General features: G+C 49.9%; 9 protein-coding genes across 9 annotated transcripts; 5 read left to right on the top strand and 4 right to left on the bottom strand.

Annotated features, from left to right (window-relative positions):
- Positions 1-188: 188 nt before the first annotated feature.
- On the top strand, positions 189-1,987 carry BDCG_07259 (uncharacterized protein). Its single transcript, XM_045423056.1, has one exon. It carries the CDS (start codon positions 454-456, stop codon positions 1,855-1,857), a length of 1,404 nt encoding a protein of 467 aa, XP_045278535.1. The 5' UTR covers positions 189-453; the 3' UTR covers positions 1,858-1,987.
- Positions 1,988-2,016: 29 nt separating this feature from the next.
- On the top strand, positions 2,017-4,013 carry BDCG_07260 (40S ribosomal protein S17). Its single transcript, XM_045423057.1, has 4 exons — positions 2,017-2,245; positions 2,318-2,443; positions 2,521-2,718; positions 2,795-4,013. Exons 1-4 carry the CDS (start codon positions 2,225-2,227, stop codon positions 2,876-2,878), a joined length of 429 nt encoding a protein of 142 aa, XP_045278536.1. The 5' UTR covers positions 2,017-2,224; the 3' UTR covers positions 2,879-4,013.
- Positions 3,115-5,222, bottom strand: BDCG_07261 (uncharacterized protein). The gene has a single exon (XM_045423058.1). It carries the CDS (start codon positions 4,739-4,741, stop codon positions 3,572-3,574), a length of 1,170 nt encoding a protein of 389 aa, XP_045278537.1. The 5' UTR covers positions 4,742-5,222; the 3' UTR covers positions 3,115-3,571.
- Positions 4,641-10,115, top strand: BDCG_07262 (uncharacterized protein). The gene is made up of 4 exons (XM_045423059.1): positions 4,641-5,462; positions 5,554-7,570; positions 7,643-7,735; positions 7,792-10,115. The coding sequence occupies exons 2-4, from the start codon at positions 5,833-5,835 to the stop codon at positions 9,582-9,584; spliced, it is 3,624 nt and encodes a 1,207-aa protein (XP_045278538.1). The 5' UTR covers positions 4,641-5,462; positions 5,554-5,832; the 3' UTR covers positions 9,585-10,115.
- Positions 10,116-10,118: 3 nt separating this feature from the next.
- BDCG_07263 (MFS transporter) lies at positions 10,119-12,182 on the top strand. The gene has a single exon (XM_045423060.1). It carries the CDS (start codon positions 10,947-10,949, stop codon positions 12,006-12,008), a length of 1,062 nt encoding a protein of 353 aa, XP_045278539.1. The 5' UTR covers positions 10,119-10,946; the 3' UTR covers positions 12,009-12,182.
- On the bottom strand, positions 12,066-13,008 carry BDCG_07264 (chaperone EMC4; the record flags this gene model as incomplete). Its single annotated transcript, XM_045423061.1, has 4 exons — positions 12,066-12,088; positions 12,195-12,276; positions 12,393-12,763; positions 12,865-13,008. 3 exons carry the CDS (start codon positions 13,006-13,008, stop codon positions 12,201-12,203), a joined length of 591 nt encoding a protein of 196 aa, XP_045278540.1. The 3' UTR covers positions 12,066-12,088; positions 12,195-12,200.
- A 57-nt stretch (positions 13,009-13,065) lies between these two features.
- On the top strand, positions 13,066-19,543 carry BDCG_07265 (AP-2 adaptor complex subunit beta). Its single transcript, XM_045423062.1, has 6 exons — positions 13,066-13,561; positions 13,925-14,109; positions 14,184-14,259; positions 14,325-14,689; positions 14,749-15,177; positions 15,234-19,543. Exons 1-6 carry the CDS (start codon positions 13,523-13,525, stop codon positions 16,252-16,254), a joined length of 2,115 nt encoding a protein of 704 aa, XP_045278541.1. The 5' UTR covers positions 13,066-13,522; the 3' UTR covers positions 16,255-19,543.
- Positions 16,232-18,675, bottom strand: BDCG_07266 (kynureninase). The gene is made up of 4 exons (XM_045423063.1): positions 18,339-18,675; positions 17,880-18,223; positions 17,312-17,789; positions 16,232-17,221 (listed from the first exon to the last, which is right to left on the bottom strand). Exons 1-4 carry the CDS (start codon positions 18,511-18,513, stop codon positions 16,764-16,766), a joined length of 1,455 nt encoding a protein of 484 aa, XP_045278542.1. The 5' UTR covers positions 18,514-18,675; the 3' UTR covers positions 16,232-16,763.
- On the bottom strand, positions 18,837-20,391 carry BDCG_07267 (metallo-beta-lactamase superfamily protein). The gene is made up of 4 exons (XM_045423064.1): positions 20,027-20,391; positions 19,775-19,922; positions 19,297-19,665; positions 18,837-19,203 (listed from the first exon to the last, which is right to left on the bottom strand). The coding sequence occupies exons 1-4, from the start codon at positions 20,249-20,251 to the stop codon at positions 18,911-18,913; spliced, it is 1,035 nt and encodes a 344-aa protein (XP_045278543.1). The 5' UTR covers positions 20,252-20,391; the 3' UTR covers positions 18,837-18,910.
- Positions 20,392-21,712: the final 1,321 nt, after the last annotated feature.

Below are 21,712 nucleotides of genomic sequence, written 5' to 3' on the forward strand. Positions count from 1 at the left end.
TGGACTGGACTAATTAATCTCTCATATGCAAAGATGCTTTGAAATTACTTTATATTAGGCTACCAAATAAAGTACAGCTTTCGTAGAATATTATCATAGGCCACCCTGCTAGAAGCCGAAGGGCGAAATTCTAGAATTCTATCCTACAAACTTGATCGATAACCAAATAGCGTAAAAGCGTTGTGGTCAGATCTCCCAGCTCATATTTTATAAAAGTAAAGTTTGGCACAGTGCATAAATTCCATGATTCACCTAGATCTACTTTAAATATGCATTTTGAGAAGGCTGTTCAAAGCTCTACAATGGTTTCGGTATACTTTGATATAACTCTGCGTTTATGGTTTACTATGTCAACCGTACGAAAATCTTCATTGGTGTCGAGTCCACTTTTTCCATGACGGTGGACTGACAACCTTCAACTGTCAGCGGGTTGCGAATGTGCTGAGGACAACAATGGCAGCCAGGCTATCTCCTACGGCGAATTTGTTTCGCAAATCTCGACTATTTGCGCTTCCCCCAACCCTCACTCCTCCAGCCCAAGCCGCATCCTCGAGCCAAATCGCCGAATCCGATACTGCAACCCTTCCTTATCCTATCCGCGCTGCAATTGTTACCCCAGATTCATCACTAGCAAGGGGCGATTGGGGCCTCAAGCGACCATTGCCAGCGAAGTCGACGATACAGAGTTCATCAACACCCGTTGTGCGGATCAATGCACTAGACACGTTTGAGCATGTCACCGATTTCGAATCCGCCGGAGACCATATCAAGACCCTGGCGAAATGGCAGGAACTCTCACTGCCAATATCGCTGCCTAAGAACAATGGAATTGCGATACAGGTCGGTGGGGGAAACCATGAGAGCGTTTTCGAAACCAAAATAGATAATACACACGAAACTCCCAACACACCAGCGCCAGATTCCAAGCGATTTAGGTTTGGTGGCCCGTGGGTAGCTGGTCTAACGGATATTGAATTCGATCGATACCTAGCATCCGTTCGCCGCCGAAAGCCAGAATTTATGAAGAAACTACGACAACTCGTTGCAGAGGGGAAACTGGCCGATGCGAGGCGCAAAGCCCGGGAGGGAGGAGAGAATCTCGACGATTTACAGAAGCCTCCAAGCATCAGCGAGAAGGAGTTCCAGACCGCTCTAAGAACTTTGAGAGCCGACCCTACAGCTTTGGGACCGATAATCTCCAAATTTTTGGACCTGCCTCCGCCTCCCCAGACCCCGAGCCACCGGATCCACCTCAGCAGTTGGAGCGCAGCGCCGTCTGAAGCATCGTCTGCAGAATATGGCCGCCGCGGCCCACCCAAGACTCATCCTTCGGCAGGTTTGTCTTATCTACGCACGGGCGCTCAAATTGTCAACCACCCCGTTGTTGGACCGCAAAAACATCCACGACCCGTTCCGGCACGAATTCTTCGACCAAAGCGCCGGCACAGAGGAAATGCTTACAAAGCTGTAGTTGGAGTGGGAGGTATCGTCACAGAGGACGTCAATGCTCATGCGTTTAGGGAGCACAATGGCCCCGGGGGAATCACTGAATTTGACCCCGATGTTCCTGGCGGTTCCAAGTACTGGGTCCACCCTGTGCGTGCCTCAGTGACATCAGAGGGCAAGATCTCTCTTGCAATCGATAGAGCATCGGACGCCGCCAAAGCGCTTCATGGCGGTCTCCCTGAAGCAGAGCCACTGCCGGACTATGTCCGTGGCACCCAACGAACGTTCGACGACTTGGTCACAAAAAGACCTGTGAATCGGGCCATGGCGGGTGCGGGGACAAATAGTAGCCCACAAGACATACTAAACCTTCTCAAGGAGTCGAAAGAGTCAAACCCGGATTCCTCGTGAGATAACATTCTAGACTGTACAGTACACCCTAAACGTTGGAAGTTGTTATTTAGATTTAGCAACATCTGAAACACATTTTTCAGCCACCTTCTGCAGATTACTTTGCAATCGGAGTTACTTTCTTTCCCTATCTCTACGTATTCCGTATATATTATTTATTTTCATTATTTATCGCATTTACTGTAAACTCTACAAATCTTCTAGGTGTGTGAAGACGTAAGTTTCACATCACGTGATGTAGGGCACACAACGAAGCGAAATCTCCGCCAAAACGACATCACGAAATCCACACCTCCATCAATCTTTCTTTCCTCCTCGTCCCGCCCGCAACTTTCGAATCCCAACCAGCACACCAAAAACCGCCAAAATGGGTCGCGTCCGCACTAAGGTAAGAGAATCACAAAGTCCTCCAATTCCTGCTATAACGGAATTCCTAGATTGCTAACTGCAACGCCAACAGACCGTCAAGAAGTCCGCCAAGGTCATCATTGAGCGGTACTATCCCAAGCTCACTCTAGACTTCGAGACCAACAAGCGCATTTGCGATGAGATCGCTATTATTGCCTCCAAGCGTCTGCGCAACAAGGTGCGCTCCAATATTCCGCCACGGACAGGAACTAAGATATGACTTGACGATTGGTGAATTCTAATATTTCGAAATAGATTGCCGGCTACACCACCCACTTGATGAAGCGTATCCAGCGCGGCCCTGTCCGTGGTATCTCCTTCAAGCTGCAGGAGGAGGAGCGTGAGCGCAAGGATCAATACGTCCCCGAGATCTCGGCTTTGGACGTCTCGCAGACCGAGAGCGGACAGCTGGATGTTGATGCTGATACCAAGGACCTGCTCAAGAGCCTCGGTGTAAGTTTTCAATGCGCCTTGAAAAATGAAAATTGCAGGTTGTTCTCTAACTGTTTCCTTCTCTCGTTTCGTTTAGTTTGATGCCCTCAAGGTCAACGTCGTCCCAGTCAGCCAGCAGACGAGCGATAACCGCCCTCGTCGCTATGGCGGTGGCCGTTAAATTCCCTCCGTTTCTATGAAAAAAATTGGTTGTTAAAAAGGTTTTCATCTTAAGGTCGCATGCAATGATGGAATGAAAGGCGTTTTTCCCCCTCGTTTTATTCCCCATTTTTTTAGGGCGGGAACTGGACGGATTGAAAACAGGAAAGAAAAAGGGCCGCTGTGATCGACTGTCCCGCATTGGAGTCATCGTGCGACGCCCTCCTCTTTTTACGCCCTCCTCTTTTTACTTTCAGTTTTTTTTATTGCAGGTTAACTCACGACAAACCGGACAAGAATATAAAGGGTATTTATCTCAAGACAAGGTGTCGCTGATTCCTCACGGATGATGCTTGATTGCCAAAATTGTTCTTTTGTTTGCTTTTTCAAGTTTACCTCAACACCTTTTAAGAGGCGAGGCTGCTTGGAGTGACGCTCCTTGAAAATTTAGCCTCACCATTGCCTCAGTGCTCTTGAGGTATGGTATAGATAATATTTATTTTGGAATGGACGAAAAACGGTAGGTCCTAGATCAATTGCTAGTTCGATTGATATATACTTGACTCAAAAACTTGCGGATGTAGATGTTATCATTGTTCGAATAAAAAACCTTGGTAAACTCCTTTTATCCCCTCCTGCAGAACCCGTTATAGTGCACGCCGGATATGGCACCGCCTTTGGACGCACGCCTCAACGCGAAACAACATTAAATACGTTAAATAGTAGGGAGGATATCATCATCTTCGTCGTCGTCGTCGTCGTCGTCGTCGTTTGGCGCATGTTGCCTTGCGGTACCAAGTTGCTTCGTTGGCTCAAAGCCTTCAATCGAGCCACCACATAAATCTTCCGCGTGCAACGATGGAGGTTGAACCATGGCTGCTTTAGTGCTTGTGCCCTGCTGTTTCTCCAAGATATTCACACCAACCCGTCCTGCAGCCAACCCGCGGTGGTTCGTAGCGCTATCTCCTCTTTCAATAGCAAGCGCGGCCTGGCCAGCCTCCCGATCATCACGAACAGCCAACTGCCCCATCCCATCCACAATCGCCTCAGGTTCCAAGCTCTTATCACTAATCACCAGCCGGCGCATAGCCTCTTCGACATCACTCGCCCCCTTTACCTGCTCTTCCTGCACAACCTCCCCCCCGATTTCACCCTCCTTCCCCTTCATCCTATTCCTCTCCTTCCTGGCCCTCCCTTCCTCCAGTAGTAAAATCTGCTCCGCCTGCGCTTGTCCCGTCCCAACAGAGCTCCTCTCCCACGCCGGCTGGTCAATCAGCTGCACACGAATATACATGGCGCGCTCCGCACACTCGTCTGAACACCATTTCTCAATCTGCTCCTTCGGTACAACCTTCATTTCCTTCCCGCGCCCGCCAGGCCCACTCCCTTTCTTCCCCCATACAATCCTGAACTTCGCCCTAGGGTCTTCCTTCCTATGTTCATTGGCGCAGAGTACGTAGCCGCAGCGGCCGTCAATGTTCCTTTCCAGGATTAGATTGTCGTAGTCCGATGGCTGGAATGGGATGAGGGCTTCTTTAAAGGCTTGGACGTCTGCGGGAAGAGGGGAAGAGGCTTGGGCAATGGGGGAACTAGGGAAGGAGAGGAGTTCCTCGATGCGGGCGAGGATTAGGGCCTCTGTGTCCTTGCGGGCTTGTATTTGGTGGGCGTGGTGGAGGGCTATGGCTAGATGGCGGGGATCAGGGGCTGGTTTGCGTTGTTTGGTCACAGCTTTTGGTCTGGAGGTGGCGGCGGCGGTAGTTGTGCGGGAGGGGTTTGTGTTTGGGGGCGGGGGCGGGGGCGGGGTTTCTTTGGTGAAAGCTGCATGGATTGCAGGTAGTGAGGATTTCATGGTGGGTGGCCCTTGAGGTGCGGGATTGTTGGACATTCTGGCGGTGTTACTGTAGCGTAAATGCACCTGGGAGGCAGAAGGGGATCACCTGGACGCGAAGCCAGGGGACTTATTTCGTCCCCTTTTCCTCTTCCCTTCCCTCCTCTTCTCGTCTCCTTCTAGACACCCGATGAGACGACAGCGGGAAGGAGAAGACTAATTAATAGAAGCAATTTTTTTACCCCGCTGGAAGAGGCTAGAAGTTTAGTTCGGCAGCAACCCGATAGCAGCCAAACAGTAGTTGGATATCAGAAAATATTCGAGTTTCACACTTGGAGGGAGAAGTGAACTGCAGCTGCTGTTTCAGAAGCCTAGGGCCAAATGAATTGGCGTTGAACACGGATAGATATTCTCTTTTAACTCACATCAGCAGAAGAGGAGTGATATCAAACCCAGTCTTTCAATCCAACCAGTGGTTTGGGTCTCATACGTCGCGGTTGATGGTGGAAGTGGCGTAGGCGGCGACATCTAGTTCACACCTAAATGAGCCGCACCAGCCACAGCTTACAAACTGTTTCCTCCACCATCATTCATACCAACGACAAACCATCACGACCAACTATTTGCTATCTGAACCAAGTGGGCTGTTGACACTCCCGCTGTTCTGCAAATCAACCTCCATTCCTACGTTCCTTTATATCCTCTAACATTGAATGTTTTTGGCGTAATAAATCTCTCCTGTCCCGTAAATCCTCGGTTCCATATCTCAACTATCCTGGTGAGACTTCCCCACTTGTTCCTATTGAATACTCCGGATCAGGAGTGTTAGCTGCCGGACAACCCCTGTTTTGGCTGCTGACGTGGTTTAGGTCTATGAACTTCTACGGTTTCAGCCTCTACTGGCATATCCTGCGCAACGAAGGAGCCTTAATAAACTAATTTGTCTGCTGCGAAAACTCAATTTGGCGGTCTGTTGTTGTTGCTGTTGTCGCTGTCGTCTTCAGCCCTGGAGTCAGAGAGGGTCACAACCAAAGCCGCAACCCCCGCCAACCCCCTAATTACTCTGCGCATCCAGCGAGAAACCTAACTTAGACCCCGCGTTCTACCCGTTCTATTAATTCGGCTCCAGTATAATTTCTGCGAGGTGAATGCAACCGTCCAACCAAATGTCGGGCGTTCCGTTCACAGTCAGGGCGGTGTTTGAATACACCTCCGAGCACGAGGATGATCTTAACTTTTCGGTCGACCAGATCATCAAGGTAACCGCGGAGGAGGATGATGACTGGTACTTTGGAGAATATGTGGATGAGTCGGGCTCCAAGAAAGAAGGCATTTTCCCTCGGAATTTCGTCGAAAGATACGAACCCCCCGCACCCCCTCGACCGACGAGACCTTCGAGGTCAAGGAAGGAGCCTGAACTTCCTGCTGCTGCTACTGCTCCTCCAGTGGACCCAACTCTCGCCACTGCCCCTGCACCAATGTCTCCGAAGATTGTAAATGAACGCGCTGAACCAGAACATGAGCAAGTACCAGCAATGCCACAGGCAGCAGCAGAACCTCAGCTACCACCAGCGCCACAACCCGTTGAGGCTGCTCAAGCGACCGCTGCAGCGCCAGTTGCACCCCCTTCCCCGAAACCCGTCGAAGCGCAACAACCCGTGCAAAAGCCAGCGTCAAAAGCTCCGCCTCCGGCAGTAGCGGAAAAACCTACGGGCTCCTCATTTAAAGACCGTATCGCGGCATTTAACAAACCTGCAGCCCCTCCAATTACTCCATTCGACCCGAATAAGCCTCCTTCCTCCTCCTCGTTTATCAAGAAACCGTTTATTGCTCCTCCTCCGAGCAGAAATGCTTATGTACCACCGCCTATGGAGCAGCCACAGAAGATATATAGGCGAGAAGAAGACCCCGATATTGTGGAGCGCACCAGCCATGATAGGCCCGTGCCGGAGCGCCCCATTATATCTGCAGATCCTGAGGAGACAGAAGACCAGCCCAAGCCTACGAGTTTGAAAGAGAGAATTGCATTACTACAAAAGCAGCAGCTTGAGCAGGCGGCACGTCATGCAGAAGCTGCTCAGAAGAAGGAGAGGCCCAAGAAGCCTCCAAAGAAGCGCATGGAGTCTCAAGAGCGGACGGAACAAATTGGCGCTGTTCATGGCGCTGAGCTAGAAAGGATCGAAACTTCCGAAACCGCCAAGGATTCCAATGCCGCGGCTTCCATCCATGAAGGTCCCGAATCACCTGGGCGCGCCCGCTCTCCTACGCAGCCCTCCAGGGAGCTCACAAGTGATACCAACGATGCAGACTATTCCGGCGCTGGGGATACTGAAGAGGCTGATGAAGCTTCCACCGGAAGGGAAGACACCGACGACCAACATCGCGAGTTGAGGAAAAAGCAAGCGTCGGATTCTAAACAGGCTTTAGACGGTGAGGATGAGATTGAGGAGGAACCAGATGACGAGGAGGAAGAGGAAATAGACCCCGAAATTCGACGGCGCATGGAAATTCGTGAACGGATGGCTAAAATGAGTGGCGGTATGGGCATGATGGGGATGTTTGGTCCTCCGGGAGGACTCCCACCGGCCGGCGGATTCCGAAAGTCAAAACCGCCTGCAGCTGATTCCGAGCGGAAATCGTCTGAGGACCATCGACATTCTTCATCTGCCATGCATGCACCTCCCGTCCCTTTAATGGGCTTGCCAGGAATGTATGCTAAGAAACCCGCTGAGCCAGCGCCAGAAGTGGGCGAAGACGAGGGCCAGGAGGTTCAGCCAACTCCTGATCCGAGATCTACGGAGCCACCTGTCGAAGAGCCACCCAAACCCCCGACCGAGCTCCCACCAGCGCCTACAGAGCGGGCGGTAGCACCACTTCCACCCCAAGGTATATATAAATATCTCCAGTCTAAGTAGTTTGATAACCTGAAATATCGTCCAATTTTAACCTTTTATGTAGACCAACCCGCGTCCTCACCTCCACCAAAACTCGCAAGGCCCTTTCCACCACCAATTCCGAAGGAGCTTCCGGCTCCCCCTATCCCCACAGATTGTAAGTTATCCGCCTGAGTTCTCCACTACCTCCTAATACTAATACAATTTCTGAAGCTCGCCCATCGACGTTGCCATCGAGACCTATTGCCTCACCAAGCCTTGGTAGTGAATCCGATGACGAACTCTCTGCCCCTCAAGGTCCTGGACAGCAGCCTTCAGATTCCTTGGACCTTTCGGACCGGAATGGGGCGCCGCAGTCGCCCAGACAATCGTTCAGCCCTGAGCCATCCGGTAGTTTAAAGTCGCCTACTATGAGTGCTGAAAAACGTGCCAGCCGTGGCCCCCCACCAATACCCCTTGCCAGTCCTCCTTTACCTTCGCCTAGCCACACTCGTCCGCCACCCCCTCCTCCGCCCATGCCTGGCCGTAGGTCTACCAATGACAGTAAAATGAACGCCTCCACTCCAACCGCTATGTCCGGGGGGGACAACAGCGAGGAAGAAGTTACCGAGTATGATGGGGACTATGACACGGACATTGCATCCGGGGTAAAGCACAAAGATGCGTTGAAGGCACATGTGCGTGAGTCAAGTTTTGATGAAGATACCATAACAGATGAGTTCTCTGCGCAGTCTCCCAGGAGCCCACAGGACATGCGGCCTCCTCCTCTTCCCCCCACTGCCGCCCCTCGTGCAGTTCCTCCCCCACCACCCACTCAGCCACCGAAACACGCGCGAAAATCCGCAGACATGCCTAGAGGCCCACCTCCGCCAGTGCCTCCCTTAAAGGATCAAACTGGAAACGCAGCGGATGATAGTGAAGACTACGACCCATTCCGCTATAGTGCCCGTTCACCCGTACCTCCTAGCGGACTCCCCAGCTTACCCTCTAGTGCACCGCGAGTCGAACTAAACCTGCCACTGCGAAACCCCCCTCCTGAGGATGAAGATGATGATCTCTATTCAGCCTCGCTCCCCCGACCGTTTCAACAGCAGCCACAGCCACTCTCTACTGAGAGGGCGGCTCCTGGAGCTCCCCCATCGTGGAACCCACCGAGGCAGTCTATGGATGCTCCCAGGTCTGCGCCAAATGCTCGCAGATCAATGGACGTTTCGCGCCCCACTGGAGACCAAGGATATATCGCAAGCGACGTGGACTTGGGCGCCAGCTCACTCTGGTGGACACAGCCTAACTTACCACCTCCAGCCTTCCAGAAACGGCGCGACGTCCATTTCGAGATAGACCAATCCACCCCGACCAACCGCGGCGGTGACACCACCGTCTCCAAGGCCGTCTATATCCTCTTCATGGATTACTCACAAACCATCGTAACCGTCCAATTCGATTCTAAAAACCCCATCGACGCCATCCTCGAGCAACGTCACGAACCTCCTCCCCAGCGCCTGCGCCAAGACCAGCTCGAAAGCGCCCACGAGCAATTCGGCACTCGCATCTCCGACGCTGTCACTGCAAAGCAAAACAGTATAGTGGGAGACGGCACGCCGCACGGCCTCGTCCTATCACTCCTAACCCCTCTCTCCGACGCGCTACCGCCAATCGGCACGCGCGCCTACGGCTCCCTTGTCTATGCTAATCTAGCCAACGCGTCTGTGCAGCAGGTCGATGAGATTCGCGCGGGCGATATTGTCACGTTCCGGAACGCGCGGTTCCAAGGCCATCGCGGAACGATGCATCAGAAGTACAGTGCTGAAGTGGGTAAGCCGGACCATGTGGGTATTGTTGTCGATTGGGATGGGACGAAGAAGAAGATCCGGGCGTGGGAGCAGGGGAGGGAAAGTAAGAAGGTTAAGATGGAGAGTTTTAAGTTGGGAGATTTGAAGAGTGGGGAGTGTCGGGTTTGGAGGATTATGCCGCGGAGTTGGGTTGGGTGGGACGGCTTGCACTGAGTGGATGAGCTTTTGTGTGTTTGTGTTTTGTGAGTGGGTAAAGGGGTGTGACAAGAACCTTATCAGGGGAAGCAGGAGGGATGGTATAAAGGAACGAACCCTTTTATTGTTTATTGTCTTATGATGAATGCTCCTTCATATTCCCCTATTTTTTTACCCTTTGAAATGTGCATACGCCTTTTTTTTATTTATTTATTTTGTGCTGCTTTCTTCCCCCGTCTTTGCATGAAATATAACGTTCCTAGATGAGCTGGGTTCGGCCGATTAGGCGCTGCTTTAACGTAGTATACATATAGCGACTGCAGTAGTCAAGAATGAGATGTTATCACTTGCCGTCGTTGGAGGTGGATGTGAAGCGGGCGTCGCACCCCCCCCCTTTTTTTTTTGGCCTGTAATTTATGATTTTGTCCCTTGGATCACTATTCATATTGGCCTGATTAATATTCGGCGTTCAATTTACCATATTTATGGGATATATTTTCTTCTTCTCCATTTTTTCTTTTTTTTTTTTTTTTTTTTTTTTTTTTTTTCCCGGAGGAATTGCGATGAGTGGACGAATTTTCTATTATACATATATTCGAACCCTCTCCGTCGCTCTGCCTCCCATTTTCACTCATTCTTTTTCTGCTCATCAGCTACGCGAAAGAAAAGAACATGTCGCCCTGCTCCTGATAGTTTTTCGCATATAATTAGATGGTACCTCCAGCCTTCGATCACCAAATGCTCCCCGCAAAACGGCTCTGCCCACCCCCGCATGACCACGGCGGCCTGGAGTGACATAGGGACGAAAATATCTTTTGACATATTTCCTGGCCGTAACACAGGGTTGAAATACAGATATCTCAGCTCAGACTTAAAACAGCTGTGATTGTTGCTATGCAAAGAAGCGCACCGACGCCCATTCGTCATGTATAATGCATATAAATATGCATTCGACCCATCGGGCACTACAGACTGCCGTCCGTAGCTTGTCTTCCCATGTTGCGAGTTCGGTCCGAATCATCGCTCTATGTTTTCGCCCCTCATCCTCAAGTCTGTTTAGTCACTCCTGTGCGCTTCTTACGAGTTACTGGATCTGGACCCCGACACCAAGCGCGATGCTAGGTGCCTCGGGCTAATGGCATGTTTTCCGACCTCACATCTCAGGATGCTCTATTATTATACTCCTGTATGAGCTGCTTGGAGTTTGCCATCCATGACTATGATCCAAGCTAGCCTATGTCTGACCTCGGGGTTAATTTTTAACCCACACACTACAGAATAACCAGAGCGAGAGGGGGAAAGGCCTTCACATTTCCCAACATGCACATGTTTTGAGAAATTTTAGCATTGGTACTATACAACTGATATCCTGCAGTGTTGATGGCCAAGCAAACTCGTTTGAGCGAAGAGAACAAACCGCCCTCTCAGGAGACAGCAGGGCTTGCCATTGATGTTGAGCCGGCACCGAATCTATCCCCTATTTCGGATTCTGAGAAGAGCCATCACCATGACCCAGAGAAGGGCAGAGTCATTACGTACCTGAAAACTCGTAAAGCGGCCCGCCAAGATACGAAAAATGTCAATCCCGTTTTGCAAGATACAACAGCGGTAGTAGTAGCAGCAGCAGCAGCAGAAGCTCCCAAAAGACCAAAACTCCGCTTCCCCAATCCCATCAAGTCCCTTATAATCCTCCGCGAAAAGGACACCCTAATCGCCCTCATAGCGAATGCCATAATGTTCGCTGCCTTCTACGCCATGAACGCCGCCATCACCTTCCTCTTCCACGACATCTACGGCTACAACAACTTCCAAATTGGTCTCTGTTACATTCCCATTGGTGCCGGGGTGTGCATAGGCTCCATCGCCAACGGCTTCATCCTCGACTATAACTACCGCCGCATTTCCAAGAAACTCGGCATCCCCACCGTCCGCAACACGCACCAAGACCTCCGCTATTTCCCTATCGAGCGTGCACGGCTGCAAATCGTGTTCTCGCTGGTGTTCGTGAGCGCCTTCGCCATTGTGAGCTTTGGATGGGTTCTGCATTTCCGCGTCCCGATTGCTGCGCCGCTAGTGCTTCTTTGCATATCTGGGGCTGCCCTTACGAGTGCTGTAAATACGGTAAGTACGCTCATCGTGGATCTGCACCCGGGTAGGGCAGCTACAGTAACGGCATCGAATAATTTGGTCCGCTGCTTGTTTGGGGCCGGTGCCACGGGGGATATTTCTCCCATGATTCATGGGCTGGGAGTCAGGTGGTGTTTTACCCTTATTGCTTTTATCATGGCGGCCACATCCCCTGTCATGCTCGTCGTGATACGCTTTGGGCCAAAGTGGAGGGAAGAGGGGCGCCTTAAGGCCGAGGCGCGATCAGAACAATATGATTCAGGTTGCCGAGGGAATGGAGAGTCGGCTAAAAAGGTATTGGTAACGTGTATATGACGTTAGGGGGCTCATCGTTTCAGGATATTGATATATCGGCGCAGCGTGAGTGGGGGCAAATGGTTTCGGACGAGAGAAATCTGTTCCAACGACGAAATGACCAGAACATGAGTAATGTGTAGAATTAGATAATTATGAAAATATCTAGTGACATTTAATAAAGCTATTTCCAAACATATACTGTACATATTCTCATTTAAAGGCAAAATATGCTCGTTCCAAAGGTTGGCGCTCTGTCTCCCACGCTAGCCAGTCTGATCTCGTAGTCCTAAAGGCAAATTCATATTAACGTTTATTCGATACCCACAAAGGTATAAGGGTAGAAAGAAGAATAAGGCATGGGGAAAAAAGAAATAAGATAAGAATAAAAAATGGTAAACTCACGGCAATAACCCCATTGCATTAACCTTCCACACCCCGAGCGCCAGCAAAACACACTGCATCAGCACATACACAGCCTTAACCCCTAGCATCTGCCCCCTAGTACTCTCCGTCTCAAACTTCACAAAAGCGCTGTTCGTATTCAGTAGACCCTGGATGGGCCCCTTGAACAGCATGAACACCATCATGATGCTGAATATCTGCAGGCTGTTGCCGGACATATACATCATGATTGCGTTCATGGGCAGTTGCTTTGTGGGCGCCAGGGCGAGTTCCCAGGCCTTTTTTAATTTTAGCGCGTCGGTTTCGGCGGCTTTGCGGAGGGCGGCGGCGGTGGTGGTGGATTGTTGTTGGTGTTGTGGGGAAGTTCGCTGCTGGGAGGGAGGATGGGGTCAGCTTGCGGGTTTCTTGACGCGGGTTTTTTCCCTTCTTTTTTCCTTCTGGCTTTTATTTGGCTTGAAAAGAGGGTACATACCTGCTTTGTAATGGGTTTGCTGGCGGAATAGCCCGGTGGATCAGGGATATTGGTTGATTTCAGGGGTCGCGGAGGTGTAGCAGCGTTCATTTCGATGGCCCATCGCGGTGGAGGGGGAGGTGACGGGGTGGCTTCTGGAGCCATTTTTCTGGACAAAATTTATTTCTCTTTCGCTTTTTAAAGTAGCTGAAGGGGATGGCTCTGTGCTGGACGGTGTGCTGGTAAGTTTGGAGGAGGGGTTGCAGTAAATGTTTCGTTGAGTTGTAAGTTGAGAGGTTGGAAGGTCGGGAGGTTGTAGCTTGAGGCCGTCGTCGTCGATTCATTTCTCCGAAGCGGAAGGCGGCTTATTCTTCAGAGACACAGCTCAACCTCCAACTTCTGAACAACATCCTAACAACTTCCTGACAACCTCAACCGCACTATACAACACTCCTCTAACCTCACCGTGCGATATTCCTACGTTTACGTGTCCTTCTGCCTCGAATTGGCCCCCTCGATATTCAGATACGGTCATGGTTGGGAAATGGGCACCCTGATCACTGCCCTGCCTACTCCCACCAACAGAAGGCGTTCCATGTGATAGCGTCGCCCAGAAGCCACCCTAGACACCTTTGGACCGGACGAAAGAGCAGGCTTTGGGATTAATAACTAAGTCAAGATGAGTTCGAGCGGGGGAGATGCGAGGCTGTTTGCAAGGGTATGTTCTGCCTGCTGTCTCCTGACTTGTATCACAAGTATCCATTTCTGTGGCCCGCAAATGAATCAATACGTACCTGTATAAACGGGCTATGATCGTCCCTTAACTCAGAGATTCTTGTACCGCTTGTTGAGTGCGCCATCATCGCTTCTGCCCCAAAGTTTGCGTTTGGTCGTCGATACGGCGCCCCGCTCCATCATATACTATTCATAAGCACTGTCTCTTGCACGTTATTCTACCCCCTTTGTTATAGTTCCTTGGAAATCCAATCGCCGGGAGTTTTATCTTACAACTCGCGTCCAAATGGTTGCCTTTCCTCCTCTATATGTATCCTCGGGCTCACTCACCACTCATCGTTTGCAGGGCAAAGTCGCGGAGCTCCGTCAGGAGCTCAACAGCGGCGGCAAGAAGGATCGAAACCACTCTGCGAAGAAGATTACGTTGAAGAAGATCGTCGCCAATATGACTATGAGCAATAATGATATGGTTGCGCTTTTCCCCGACGTGATTGGCTGTATGAATATTCCGAGCTTGGAGATTAAGAAAATGTAGGGCGGATCACCGAAACCTGACGCGGGGGAGGATCTGATGGGACGCAACGAAACTGATATTGTGGAAATAGGTGCTTTTTATTTCTCGTCAACTACGCCAAGTCGAAGCCGGATGTAGCTCTTAATGCTCTACCAATTCTAATCAATGTATGGATACCGAGACTGAGAGTTTATACACCTGTTGGAGATACACACTGACTGGAGCCCTGTAGGACATGGAGGATTCGAATCCCCTCGTGCGGGCGCTTGCCTTGCGGACAGTATCTTATATTCATGTCCCCAAGTTTGTTGAAGCGACGCTCCAGCCGCTTAAATTCCTATTGGGGGACGACGACCCCTATGTTAGAAAGACTGCTGCTTTTTGTGTTGCAAAACTATACGACCATGACCCGAGGCTCGTGGAGAAGTCCGACTTGATCTATCGACTGAATGAAATGCTCAAGGATGATAATCCCACTGTCGTATCGAGTGCTCTAGCTGCACTCACTGACTTGTGGGAACGAAGCGAGTCTATTCAGCTTACGATTGATTATAAGAGTGCATCTAAAATAATTTCCATCTTGCCAGATTGTTCCGAGTATGTACTCTATCACTCTGAGAAGTGAGTTTCTGATACATCAGTGCTAACAACATCAGATGGGGCCAAACATACGTGCTGGAAGCATTAATGTCTTACGTGCCGCAGGAATCAGCAGAAGCGCTTCTCTTGGCCGAACGAATCGCACCCCGTCTATCGCATTCCAATTCAGCCGTTGTACTGACCTCTATCCGGGTTATCCTTTATTTGATGAATTATATATCAGACCAGAAGCAGATTACCTCCCTTTCACGAAAGCTTTCTCCACCCCTGGTAACCCTTTTATCCAAAGGGCCAGAGGTTCAGTATCTCGCACTACGAAATGCCATCTTGATATTACAGCGGCGACCTGAAGTATTGCGAAACGATATCCGCGTGTTCTTTTGTAAATATAATGACCCGATTTATGTCAAAGTGACAAAATTAGAGTTAATCTTCATGCTGGCGACAAAAGATAACATTTCGGTGGTTTTAACTGAGCTGAAAGAGTAAGCAATGCCCCGTCCGAACATTATCGGCTACTTTACACTGCTGACTTCAATAGATATGCCACCGAGATCGATGTCCATTTCGTTCGCAAAGCCGTGCGTGCGATTGGTAAATTGGCAATCAAGATTGAATCAGCCGCGAGGCAATGTATTGAAACGCTAATCGATTTGGTGAATGCTAAAATCCCATATATCGTTCAGGAGGCCACCGTAGTCATCCGAAATATATTTCGAAAATACCCGAATCAGTACGAAGGGATTATTGGCACTGTTATCCAAAACATTGATGAGCTGGACGAGCCAGAAGCCAAAGCTGCAGTTATCTGGATTATTGGCCAATATGCTGACCGTATTGAAAACTCAGACGGCTTCCTCCAGGACTATCTCGCAACTTTCCACGACGAAACCGTCGAGGTCCAACTTGCCCTCCTCACCGCTACTGTCAAACTCTTCATCCAGCGCCCGACAAAAGGCCAACAGCTTGTCCCTCAGGTCCTGAAATGGTGCACAGAAGAAACCGATGACCCAGACCTCCGCGATCGCGGCTACATGTACTGGCGACTCCTCTCCACAGACCCCAATGCTGCACGTGCCATCGTAATGGGCGAGAAACCCCCCATAACCGCCGAGAGCGAAAAGCTGAACCCTGCCACTCTCGAAGAGTTATGTCTCAACGTCGGAACACTCGCAACCGTCTACCTAAAACCCGTCCAACATGTTTTCCGCAACGCGAGACCCAGACGCCTAGCTCCCAGTCCGGCGCTGCAAAGCCCACCACCAGACAAGCCTAGAGGCCTCCCTCTGACCCTCCAAGAGCACCATAATATTCCATCCAACGCCGCCGCCGCCACATCATCAGGTACCGCTGGTAAAGGTGACCTCGCCGCTGCTGTGAACGCCGCGGATGAGTATTTCGCCACGGTTGGACCGCAGCAGATCGCGGCTATGAACCTCAACAACGGCGTTGGTGGGGGCGGTGCGCCACAGACTCAGTATGTGGTCAATCAGAATCAGCAGCAGGCGTATGGACCCGGGGTTCCTGGTGGAGCGGTGACGGGAGAGCTACTTCTCATTTGAGACCGGATAAAAGACCACGAGAGGAGGAAGAACCAATTTGGATTTATTTGGATTGGGATAGACTAGGGAAGGCCTTTGGATGCCATGTGCTTTTTGTTGCGTGCCTTTTGGCCTTACGTCCTTTTGGCCCATGTGGAATGTATCCCGAGAAAGCATTCATTCGCATAATTTTTGTTGGATCGTCCCATATGTAATGTAGAGGCAACCAACCCCCTTTTCCCCCATTTTTTCAAAGATGTACGGTGCTTTTCTGTCTTTTCTTTCTTCTGGTCCTCCCTTACGATTGTAATTTTCTCGTCGTTTATACTTTTTATATTTCTATTTTGGTTTAGTTATGTACGACCATGCTTATTTTATATACTCCGCACTTCTCCAGTCAGTCTTTTTTCGTTCTTAACGCCACGAAGACTTGGCTCAAAAATATCCGCACGCCAACGACTTCAGTGCATATTGATACTCGATAAAAGATGACGAGAACTGTCAATGGGAGGACGCCTAATACCTACTTCCTACTTCTCCCGCTTACCATTCTCCAGCTCCACCTCCTCGCATGCCTTCACAAAAATCTGCACAAAGTTCCACACGTCCACAAAGGTATTATACAACGGTGCCGGTGCAACACGAATCACATTCGGTTTCCGCTCATCCACCACAACCCCACTAGCCATCAGCCGCGAGAAGACACCATCCAGTATATCCCCACGTAGCAGGATGCTTAGCTGCGCACCTCGCTCCATCGGGTTCGAGGGAGTGATTATGGAGAAGAGTTTGGGGCCTGATGATTCTGGTTGCGGACAGGCTTTTAGCAGGAGATATTCCATGTAGGCGGTTAGCTGGAGGGATTTCTGGCGTAGGGCGGGCATCGTGGCGGCGGAGAACATCTCGAGGGAGGCAAGTACGGCGGACAGGTCGAGGGCGGAGGGGTTGGAGAGCTGGAAGCCTGCGGCGCCAGGGCGAGGGACGAACCCTGTATAGTTTTGAGGCACTTATTAGTTTACGGGGACTCATAGTTTTTCAGTTGTGAGGAGCGGAGGTGTAATGGGAGGCTTTATCGTACTGTTATCCATCTCGAACCTAGTCTGCTTATCTCCTCCCCACCATCCTGACAAGCGCGGTCTGTAACCTAGCCCAGACGAACTACTATTATCCACGGCTCCGTATCGCTCATGCACGAATAATCCGGCCATCGAACCAGGGCCGGAGTTCATATACTTGTAGGTACACCATGCAGCAAAATCGACTTTCCAGTCATGCAACTTCAGCTCGACGTTGCCGACGGCATGCGCGCAGTCCCAGCCAATAATTATGTTCTTCGAGTGCGCGTGCGCGGTGATTTTTGCGATGTCGAAGTATTGCCCAGTGTAATACTGGATGCCAGGCAAAAGGATCAGAGCAGTGCTCGCGGCATGTTGGTTAATTACAGAGATGATCCTCTCGGTGGACAGGAGTGGATGCGAGGAATCTTCTGGCTCAATTAGGATCATGGCATTGTCGGGATCGAGGTTATGGTGCCGGATTTGGGATTCGACGGCGAACTGCCAGAGAGAGAAAGGGTTAGTTAGTCCTTTTATGTATACGATGCAAAATATACGGATTTCATAATGTTCGTCTTCTCAATGGCCTACATGATCACTAGGAAACGCTTTCCCCTCCAAGATAATCTTATACTTCTCCGCCGTCGGGCGATAGAAGCTCGCCATGAGGAGATGTAGGTTTGTAGTCAGCGTGCCCATGACGGCCACCTCGCTTGGCAAGGCGCCCACCACTGGCGCCATCAGATTTGCTGCCCTTGTATCTATATCGACGAAGGGGGGCATGAGCTCATCTTCATGCGGTGTGAAGTGGCCCAGCACGGCCTTGGTGGCCCAGGTTTGCAGGAAGCGATCCACATACGTGCGGGTGCTCTTGGGCTGGAGGCCCAGAGAGTTGCCGCAGAGATACGTGCATTGCGAAGAAGCTGTTTTATCTTCTTTTGGAGAGTTAGCATTTACTGATTTTCTGATATTTTTTTATGTGTTCTGCATGTAGGAGGGGAGAAAAAGTTGCGCCGGTGGGACGACGGGAATTGATTGGTGAGCTCATACCTTCTGCGCTTGCGATGATCGTCTTCCTAGTCAAGTCTTGCTTGGTTGGGATGATGAACTGCTCTCGAAAATGTGCAAGAGAGTCCTTCGCGTCTAGAGATTCTGCGAATTCTTTCTTCGTGACGTTTGCATCTTCTTTCGATGGAAAGGTGGGGGAGTCTTGCGGGGATGACATTGTGTGCGGCGCGGCGTTTTTGCTTTTTTTTTTTTCTCTCTTTTACGGCGTTTTGGCCGGCTTATTTTCCTTATCAAAACTTGACCACTGCGCCGGGGGCCTTGAAGACCATTTGTTTCATACCTCGAATTGCGCCAAAACCTCTGATTGTTGCGCTGTTGTAAAGCTGCGGGGGGAGACGATTTTGGAGCGGAAACTAATTAGTAAGGTTTGGAGTCTAGACTATATTTATTATGTGGACCGGAATCTCCTGCCTTTTCTGACCAGATACCAAGTGATATATAACTACGGAGTAGAGGATAACTCGCTGTTATATTTACTGTATACGTGTCTGCTTGAATGAAGTTTTGTAAATAACACATATTTAAAACACCTCATATTTATGCTATAACTACAGCTAAAACCCCAGCTTGAACCCAACAGATGATGGCACCAGGCGACCTGGCATTTCCTTTTCAATTTCATATTTGACTCTCCACCCAGAGCAATGACCAGGCAATAGCACTTTGGGATCTAGCTCTTTGAGACCTTTCACAGTGGCATTCATTTGAGCCTTGTCGCTCATTGCTAGATGGTAGCCACCAAAAATGGCGTACACGGGGTGGTCCTTACCAATCAACTCAATGGCGTGTCTTGTTGCGTTTACAATGCCTGCGTGGCTGCATCCGCTGAATACCACGATTCCCTTTCCTGGAGATATTTAGTAGGTACCATTGGATGCGAGGAGATTCAAGGCAAGTCACAAGAAACGTCGTGGATGGGCAGGGAGAGATAACAACAGACCTTTGATATTACAAGCGAGAAAACGCTCGTCCACAATCAGTTCATCACTATCCCACTTCCCAGCGGCTTGGTCGAACCGAACTCCATATTTCAGCCCCGTCTCATACTCCGTCTTGCGGGGTATTTCTCCCGAGATAAGAAACATGTTACCCAGAACAGTATGCGTTTCGTCGTGATTCTCTACTTTCGCGCCGGCCTGTTCTATTTCTTGAAAGGTTGGATCGGCTTCCAAAGACACAATCTCTTTGCCCATCTGGATCCCTCTATAGTCTGGTCGAGATGGATGCAAGTCCACGACAAGGTCATCGTTTGGTAATCCTTTGCCCTTCTTTGCTTCATTGATCATCCGGATGGCCTTGAGCATGCCGCCTATGGTTGGGTTGCGCAAATTTTGGGCTTTAGCATGCAGTTTCTTGAATGAAAGCTTCTGTAAAATTGGTAATTAGGTACGAAACAGCAACCCAACAAGCACACTCACCGGAGTGATCACGATGCCAATGAGAGAGCTGGATCCGTTCCACGGAAGATAAATCCAGTCGTAACCTTTCTGCATTCCGCGCCCATGACTCCTCTGTAGGCCCTATGTCAAAAAGGATCGTTCGGCGCTCTTCTCCCTTTACGGCAGTCTAGATATTGAAATTCAAACATGTTCAACTTTGGGAAAAGCAGCTGCCACAGTAAATCATCTGGCTACAAGCCCATGGAAACCGTAAATGCTGAGATAGCTTACAAGAAGAACAGACAATCCGTGAGCAGAACAGCACACATCCTCCAGGCGGAATTCCTTGGTTGCTTCCGCCCGATCATGTATGTGATGCGGCGAGGTGAGGCCGATTTCCCCTATGAGCCGGGAGACTTTGACAGGACCCGGAGCTGGCGGGGACATAAGGTCAAGCTCATTATCGATGACCACGACGGCTTCAAGAGCGTCTATTTCCACGAGTGAGGAGGACATGGTTGGATTTTGCTTAATGAGAGAGAGATAGGTGGCTGTATGCTACTGGTAGGGCATGAATCCTGTTTTCTGTGTGCAGGGCTTATTTTATACTCGAAGGATCTCGGGGAACTTCACGCAGCACATATATATATCTTGAGAGGTGACTCACTATATTAGAAGGGATTAACCTTTATGATGGGACACCTAGCCTAATATATACGGTCTTCCGTCTCTCACACCCCGTCAGAGCTGACAAGTGAGGCTGATATCAAGCATATAATAATGTTCCGTGGAGTGGAGACATTCATTAACAGAAACCCTGCACTGACAAAAACTTCGAACTGGTATGTTCTCTTATTTGAGTGAGCATTCATGGAGATACTTCCAAGGTTATGTTCAGGTAACTACAGCAGCATTTTTCAGCTCTCACAATTGCTCAACGGTTGGAAAACGCAGAAAGATTGACGATACAGCCAAACGTGGAAATATAAGTTTTTGCCGGTGGCCAGGTTAGATATTGAACTGAAAAGCCTGGCATTCTCTTCAGAAAGTAGTAAGTAAGGATTGCATGGTTGGTGCTTCTTCCAGCTGAGATGCGGAGTTCATGGAGTCTAATCTCGTTTCTGTCACTGTTGTCCACATATATGCCATAGAGGGGATACATTCATTCCTTGTGCTGAGTTGTTCAAGCCGCTGTAACCTCGGCTTTGGAGACTTTTTGTCAGTTAACATGGATCCATTACATGACTGTTTCGAGCTGAAATTTCATGTATCTTAGTATGTGTAAGTAGCTAGGTATCATAAGCCTACATAGAACCTAGAAAAATATGATAGTGATAAACAAAGCTAGTCCTATTGTGTGTAGATACAAAATTGTTGCTTCTGCTCAACCCCGCATTCGGCCATTGGTTCTGGAGGTTCGGCGCCAACGGCCGCTAATTATTTTAGCCGAGAAATCATCCATGGACAAGAACAACCGGCCCAGCCCCACATCAACATTCCAAGTCAGTCTGCACAGTTCATGCACTGAATGATAATAACAATGGTGATGACAGAGCGCATGGAGACGTCATACCCGCGCTGGCCCAGGCATGACCTATCTCACGGGGTGGTTGGCTAAGGAATTGGGACTCCAGTCACCAACCGGGCAGGAGGAACAGCCGAACCCGGTATTTACGTAACCTAACTAACAGGGCCAATAGCAGGCTGGGAGTAGAGTACCTTCGCGGATCGCGTGAACAAAAGGCGGATGATCTGCTGGTGTCTATTATTGGCTTTGGGGAAATAACGGGTTACACGTGGTGCCAACCCGGGCCGGAAAAAGAGCTCCGTGGTTCCAACCCAATTCCAACTTGGACCCATGGCAGTAGTTACAGTACCGTACCGTACCCCATTAAAACTACAGACACTAGACTTTTCTTTCATGACCCCTTCACTCCCATTATATTAATTTTTTATATTTCTCAAGGCTATAACCCG

The sequence above is a fragment of the Blastomyces dermatitidis genome (assembly GCF_000003525.1).
Source record: "Blastomyces dermatitidis ER-3 genomic scaffold supercont1.8, whole genome shotgun sequence".
Taxonomy (NCBI): Eukaryota; Fungi; Ascomycota; class Eurotiomycetes; order Onygenales; family Ajellomycetaceae; genus Blastomyces; species Blastomyces dermatitidis.